This window comes from Tupaia chinensis, unplaced genomic scaffold (genome assembly GCF_000334495.1).
Source record: "Tupaia chinensis unplaced genomic scaffold, TupChi_1.0 Scaffold000671_1, whole genome shotgun sequence".
Taxonomy (NCBI): domain Eukaryota; kingdom Metazoa; phylum Chordata; class Mammalia; order Scandentia; family Tupaiidae; genus Tupaia; species Tupaia belangeri.
Genome location: NW_006160193.1, coordinates 4,346,287 through 4,353,945, shown reverse-complemented (window position 1 = coordinate 4,353,945; position 7,659 = coordinate 4,346,287). Strand labels below are relative to the sequence as shown.

Here is a 7,659-nt window from a genome sequence, read left to right as displayed (position 1 = left end):
GCACCCCTGACGAACAAACGCATGGCAAGGACATGCCTCCACCATGGAGCCTTCTGTGGTCACACCAGCCCAAGCCAGACCCCAGCTCTGTTACTGCTGTGTGGGTGGCCTGAAGAACGTCACCGAGCACGCTGAGCCTCAGTTCTGGGTCAGTGAAATGGGGCCTGAAAGTGCCTCCACCATGGAGCCCTCTGTGGTCACACCAGCCCAAGCCGGACCCCAGCTCTGTCACTGCTGGCTGGGTGGCCTGGAGAACGTCACCGAGCACGCTGAGCTTCAGTTCTGGGTCAGTGAAATGGGGCCTGAAACACTCGTCCCGGCTTCATCGCCCTGTGTGGGGGTGTGCGCAGGAACATACACAAGCAAAGGGCCGGCCACCCACCGCTCGCGCCGGCGGGATGTGGGCCAGGCAGTGTGCCGGGACCCGACTCCCCAGGCCCTGCCCACCGTGAGGGCTCGGGACCGTCCTCCTTCCCCTGTAGCCTCTCTGAGACGGTGCCCCATTCAGTGTGAAAGCGTGGGAGGTCACATCGACATATCTTGGAAAAGAAGGGAGGGGGCCGTTAAGGGGTCCAGTCCTCGATGGCCACTCAGTTCCACACTGTGGTCCCCATAAAAGACACAGAGGGTTCGGAGCAGGAGCAGCCAGCCAGGCTGCAGGCAGCAGGCTGCGGGCACTGGAGGGAAGAGGACCACAGACCTCCCCGACAATGAGGGTCAGGCCCTTCGGAAAGGACCAGGCTGGTGGCAGGCTGCTGGGGCTCTGTACACCCACCCCACCTCTCGGAGAAAGGGCACACGCCATCTCCATCAGCACCATGGAGGAGGGACGGGGGCAGGAGACACTGGGAGGACCCTTGATGTCCAGGCCTCCTCATAGACTCCCATGTGGGACCAAGAGCCACCAGCGAGCCAGCCAAGGGATCATCGGGTACTTTGGGACCTGACCAGTTGAAGAGACCCACCTAGGGACATGGCCCAACAACAGGGCTCTCTGGGCAGCTTGCAGGGCCGTGGGCCTCACAGGGCTGTGACAGAGGAGGGAAGAGGCACCCTTTGCTGAGAACCTGCCATGCACCAGGCACTCCATCAGGCGCCTCTGCACACGTTACCCACCACGCCACTCAACAGCCAGGGGTGCAGCCACCAGGCCGGGGTCTGTGTGAAACATGACCAGGACGGCTGTGGGCTGAACCTGCTCCACAGGGGTGCTGAGGGGCCTGGCTGACTCACGACGCAGGTGCAGGCAACACTCGGGCACTGGCAGAGCTGTCCTGCGTCCCCTGAGGCCACGGGGCCTAACTCACCAGTGCAGCTTTGTTAGAGAGGTTACAGGCTGAAACAGGAGCACCAGAAATAATTAATCTGTGAGCAAGTTTTATCTAAGTGTTGATTCATGGCTGCCCTATAAGCCAACAGCCTGTCAGAACTATAAATTAACCAGACAAAGTATTGCCGGCCCTCCATATTTCAGGCTGGGTATTGACATTTTAGAATCCACAGATTCTTAACCGTATTGATTGAGGACGCCAGGATAAATGGCCTTGGCGCCAAATCCCCATTAACGACAGTGGGCGCCGGGCCTAATTCCCAACACTGCGGAGAACGCCCTGCTGCCTCTCCTGGCAGGGACCTCTGATTAGATTGGAATGAAAAAGCCAAATGACCAAGGCTGGAAACAGGCAGACCAAGGAAAAGGGCGACTGGGCCCGGTGAAGAGAAAGGACAGGCCAGTCGAAGCGGGACCACGCCCGGGGCTGCACGGTCCACCCAGTCCAGGGCAGCGCGGAGACGAGGTGGGAGATGTCACTGCCCGGGGTGGGGCTGCCCAGCACGGCCAGGCCGACTCAGCTCGGGCACGCATTGAGCAGCCGCTCCCAGCCAGCCCCGGCTTGGGGTGGAGACGAGCGGGCCAGGGCAGCCGTGCCCTCCGAGCTCCCACAGCACAAGCCCACCAGGCAGCTCCTGCTCCTTCCCCTGCTGTGGCAGTCCAACCCACAGGGCACGGCCCTCCTGGACCGTCTGAAAACCTCAGAACCCCCCCCCCCCCCCATCACGACACTACGCACGCCCACACGCAACGGCAAATGTCTGTCTAATCTCAGGAGACAGAGACAGGCGGCCACCACCAATCCATCGCGCTATATCGCATGAGCTTGCCGTGAGCAGCCCGCCGGCATCGCCCACGTCTGGAAAGTGCTAGGCGGGTGTGGGGTCCTCAGGGGCCAGCCTGTGGGCAGTGGGGCACCCACTCGTGCTCGTGAGGTCACAGCTAGGAGCGCCTCTCCTGCACTCCCCAGACTCATCTCCCAGGGCCCTGCACCCCGCACAGAACACTGCTCTGTTTCCACGTAGACCACATGGTGTCCTGTTCCTGAGGAGAACCTACCCTTCCACCCTTCCACACCTCCACCACCCTCGTTCTCTGACCACCTAATCCCCGGTTCAGCTTGGGTCCCACTTCCTCCAGGAAGTCTTCCTTGATTTTCCAAGCTACATGTCCCTATATTTGCTGTTGCTTGCTCCATCACTGCACTGGCCACCCCAGCAGACCTGTGCCTCTCCAGGGTGGGTGCTGGGGCTTGCCGGCTCTGTATCCCACACAGAGCACGGTGCACGGGTCTCACAGTCAACAAGGGAGCATTCGGGCAGCAGCTCGGGGCTGGCAGGCCTGGGCGCCCTGGTTCTGCCGCCGACGGCTTGTGCCCCTGGGCCGGTGTGTGAAAGGCAATTTATGTGGCACCTGTCCCCCAGGCAAGCGTGACCTATATGCAACGCCGTAGGGAAGGACGCCCAGCGACCGTGGGCGACAACTCGGCCACCACCACTGTCAAGCGCCAAACTCCCTTGGCCTCGGGCACCTCGCAGTGGGTCGAGAAGATCAGCAAGACCACAGCCGGCCAGAAAAATGCCACGTGAGACGCACTTGTCCCTGTGTGAGGCGCAGACGCAGCATCGGATCTCACCGGGCCACGCATCGCCGGGCAGCACTGAGCCAGGTACTCGGCCCCGCTGAGCCTGGGTCTCTTCACCTGGAAGGTGACAGCAACTGCTGCTGGCGACTGGTGAGGATCAGGCAGGTCACATGCATGGCCTGTGGCATGGTCCCAGGCCCCAGGGGACCCCTACTGAGCATGTGCAGGCTCTGAGGGCTGTGAGGCTGCCCCTTAGTGGCCCACCGCTCTGTGCCCCCTGGAGCTGCTGGGATGAGCCCCGGGGTTGGATTGGAGATACCCTCTCCTCCTGCCAGGCCCTGGAGCGTCGCCCAAAGCCACCACTATGGGTCAGCCACGCTGCTGTGGGTTAGGCAGTTCGGAGGCCAACCAGCAGGCTCCAGGGAAGCCCACGGGCTGTGTAAACTCAGCTTCTCCTCCTGCCCCCGACTGTGAAGTGACTAGGAAGGAGCCCCAGGGAGGGGAAGGCACAGAGGTGCTGAGAGCAGCTGGGAGGTACAGGTTTGAATCCCAGCTCCACACTCACGCCACCTGGTCTGTGCTGACCCGTGAGCCCTGGCCTGGCCCTGCCTGGGGCTGCGCGATGGTGGTGGGGTCCTGTTACTCAGGACGCTCAGCCCAGGAGGGCTCCTTTCACTGCCCTCGCTCTCCTGACCTGCTTGTCACAAGTCCCTTAAGACCCCGCACAGTCCACCTCCCCGGGGCCTTCTCAGTGAGGGCACGAACGCAGAACTCCTCTGAAGACTTTCCTTATGCGCTGGAATCATCCTTGCAACTGCCAACAATAGGGAATTGACAGGTATGCTAAGCTGATTCCAACCAGAGGACGCAGCGATAAAATTAAATCCATTTCAGTACAAATCACACGTCAGAAGTTGATTAAAAAGCCACCTCTGTATCCAGCCTCACAGCTTGGGCCCAAACAGGCCTGGGGCTCTCTGCCCCAGCCGAAGCTCACCTTGCGCTCCGTGGGCGGTTACAGTTCCCACGGGCCAATGGCGTGGAAACCACGTGTGTCCGTGCCTGTCCTGAGGGCCCTCTCCCCCTGCCCAGGACCGCATGGCCTTGTGGCGGCGGACCAGTGGAGAGCCCCCACAGAGAGCTGCCAGCTCACCTCACGGCCACCGCTCAGGCACACGCACCTGTTTCCAGGTCTGTCAGGTGCAGGGCAAAGTCGAAGCCGCCGCTTGCGCTGGCCGCACGGAGACCACCGTGCAGCCCGCACCGCCTCGCTGTGCAGGAAGTAGGTCTGTAAGCAGCACCCCGAGTCCACGGCGTTCCAGACCTAGGAGCAAACACAGACACAGCACACGTCAGAGGCCTGATGGCCAGGCTCAGCCTCTGTGGGAGAAGAGGGTCTCACGGCAGAAGCCCTGCCCGTATTTATCATGAAACATATTTGAGGGGCCAGCAGTTTGCGTAATGGCTATGTCGTTGGAGGCCCGGACCCGGTGGCTTAAAACTCACGCCGGGTGCGTGTGCGTGCATGCCCAAGATCCCGAGAGGAGAATGGAGGAGAAGGGATTGCGGCGTGGCCATCCCCCCTGGGGGGTGATTTCTCGCTTTCTGTCTCTGTCTCTGTCTGTCTGGCGAGCGCACCTGCCATATAGCAAAAACCTCTTCCCCCCCCCCCCCAAAATAAAAAGATTTGAATGGCTAACTCTTCCTTTCAGAAACGTAAAGGCTTGGGGGTCAGTAAGCTGGGGGAGCTTTTCCCAAAACCTTTTCTAGGGTTAAAACCAGCAATTATGGGCCAGTCGATGGTGTGGTGGGTCCCACATAGCTGACTATGTGGTTTGAGTCCCGAACGTGGTGGCTTGAAAAACGCTCCAGGCATGTGTGCATTCCCAAAATCCCAACAGGAGAATGGAGGAGATGGAATTGCAGCAGGGTCATCCCCCAAGGGGTGATTTCTCTTTCTGCATCTCTCCACAAGTGCATGTATCCTATAGCAAAATTTAAAAAAAAAAAAAAAAGGGAGCGTTTGCTGCCCCTCAGTGAGGCGCCCAGCCCCTCACACCTGCCTCCCACCTGCCGCCCAGGGACTCCTGCCCACACCAGACTAACCCTCACCGGCACCTGTCCTACAGAGAACACCGCAGAGGGCCAGCCTATGTTCAGGTGGTGCTTTAAGACTAGGAGCCTAGAAGAAGACTGCCGCCTGCTTGACAACCAGGAGAGCAAACGTCCAGCTTGGGGCAGCTGCCTGCTTTTCCGAGGGAGAAGATCCTGCCCAGCACTGTCGCCCGGCTCCCCTCGGGGCAGGGGGCTCGAGGAGGAAGGGATGTGTGTGCGCAGTGACTGAACGATGACCGAAGACCCCACGCACGGGCCGCACGTCCAGTGCCAGTGGGACATCATGTGAGGGGCCAGTCAGCTCTCACCAGCTCTCCCAGCAAACCCACGGCCACTGGGCGGCCTGGAAAAAGGCCGATGAGGCAGCCTGGGCCTGGCACGCACAGGCACTCAGCAGTTCGAGTCCCTGACCCTCTAGAATGAGGGGAATCTCTCACCTGCCACCCAGCTGGCTCAGAGAACTGACCTCGAGAAGCAGGAACAGCACACAGCCAGCAGGTGGGAGGCAGAGATAAGCACTGCCCACCCGACACAGCTTCTCACTGGTCACCTCTTGGGCCTCAGCATCCTCCTCCATGAAGTGGGGATGAGAAGAGGACGGCCCCAGGTGGTCCGAGGCTAAGGTGGGGATGACTGTATCGCGCAAAGTACCATGGCTGGTGCAGAACCAAGGCCGTGGCACTACTGGACACGCTGCCTGGGGCCTGTGGCAGGCAGGCCTCTAACGGCGCAGCAGCCCCTACCTCCTTTCAACTACAACCAGGGCTCCATCTCCTGTAACAGAACAACCCGCCCAGCACACCAAGCACTCCCACACACCGGACACGAGGGACAACCCCCCACTGCCCAGCCCCACAGGCTCTCTCAGCGCAAAGGGTCAGAGCAGCGAGGACGCGGTTCTCAGGAGGACGGCGATGCCGAAGTTAAAAGCAGAGGTCGGGGCAGCCGTCAAAGAATGTCAGGAGAGCGCAGTTCCTGTCTCTCGTACTAAGGGTCAATAGCTGGGTCTCAGACTGAGAAATCAAGACACAGAAGTGTTTGCACTTAGAAAAATGGACAGAAACAACAGGAGACATGGCCAGGAGACTTCAGAGAGGGGTGGCAATTCACCAAGGGGGAGTAGAGTGCAGGCAATTGGCTGTATTTTCAAAACTCCATTCAAGTATGACTTTAATAGAAAAAAATAAAATGAATGAACCAGATCAACAGTTAGCAAGGTTAAACAGCAAACACCTGACACTGAGCAGAAAGGCACGCTGCACATGCAAAGCACGATGCCCTTAAGATTTTTAATGTCTTAAAGGATGATTTTATTCCATTTTATTTATTTATTTATTTGTTTATTTTAATTTGACTAGAGAGGGACAGAGTGAGAGAGAGAAAGAGAGAGAGAAAAAGTGAGAAGGTAAGCAGCAGGTACGGAACTTGAACCGCAGTCAGCCATGTGGGAGCCCAGCCCCCTTTACCACCACACCACCTGCCAGCCCCAATGCCATCAATTTTAAAAAATTATTTTATTTAACTTTATTTATGTGTTTAGTTTGACCAGAGAGGGACAAGGTGAGGGGGCAGGAAAGGGGAGTGAGAAACCAAGCTGCCAGGTCCAGTACTTGAACTGTGGTCTGCCATGTAGGAGTCTAGCACCCTTAGCTACCATGCCATCTGCTGGCCTCAATGCCATCAATTTTAAAAAATTATTTTATTTAACTTTATTTATGTGTTTAGTTTGACCAGAGAGGGACAAGGTGAGGGGGCAGGAAAGGGGAGTGAGAAACCAAGCTGCCAGGTCCAGTACTTGAACTGTGGTCAGCCATGTGGAGTCCAGTGCCCTTAACCACCATGCCACCTGCCAGCCCCAATGCCATCAATTTTTAGAAACACAACAAGTACCACTGCACACCCATTAGGATAACGTCGATCAAAAATACAGGAAATTGCAAGTGTTGGCAAAGGTGCAGATACCAGAACCCTGGTGCACTGTAGGCAGGAGGGAGGCTCCTCAGGAAATTAAACATAGAACTAATTACCACGCGCCAGCAATTCTCTTTCTGGGTATATACCCAAACGATTGAAAACAGCGTCCAAAGAGATCTCGCAAGCCAATGTTCACAGCAGCATTGTTTTTAACAGCCCAAAGATGGAAACAACCCAGGTGTCTGGATGGATGAGTGGAAAAAGACACTGTGGTGTGTCCACACAGTGGCCGGTATTTGGTCTTCACAGGGAAGACAGTCTTGACAATGCTACGACGTGGATGAACTGGAGACTGTGCTAGGTGAAATGCCCAGGTGCGAGAGGACGGAACTAGGTGACGCCACTTATGTGGGGTGGCCTGTGCAGTTCGAGGTCACTGAGATGGGCCACCAGGAGCTGTGGGTAAAGGGCAGAGCCTGTTTCCCATGGCAAAAGGAGCTCTGGAGGTAGACAATGGCTGCACACTTGTGGGAAGCTGCACACCAGCGAGTCTGCCGAGGTTTCTCAGAGAGCAAACAATTACCATGATTGGTTCCCTTCCAAAAACCTGACCTTCGAAACCTTGCTCTGATTGGCCACTAGAATCCCTCAAATTTGCATATCTGGCACCTCATGATTGGTCCAAAAGCAACCAATCATAACCCACCGTTAACAA

The 7,659-nt window shown here is 57.6% G+C and overlaps 1 protein-coding gene across 1 annotated transcript in view; it reads right to left on the bottom strand.

Moving 5' to 3' along the window:
- Window positions 1–7,659, bottom strand: part of WDR25 (WD repeat domain 25) — a gene marked incomplete in the record, with an annotated part of 166,459 nt that overhangs the window by 55,621 nt on the left and 103,179 nt on the right. Inside the window, 1 exon segment of the mRNA XM_027776370.1 lies at window positions 4,097–4,140. Within this exon segment, the coding sequence (XP_027632171.1) occupies window positions 4,097–4,140 (44 nt within the window).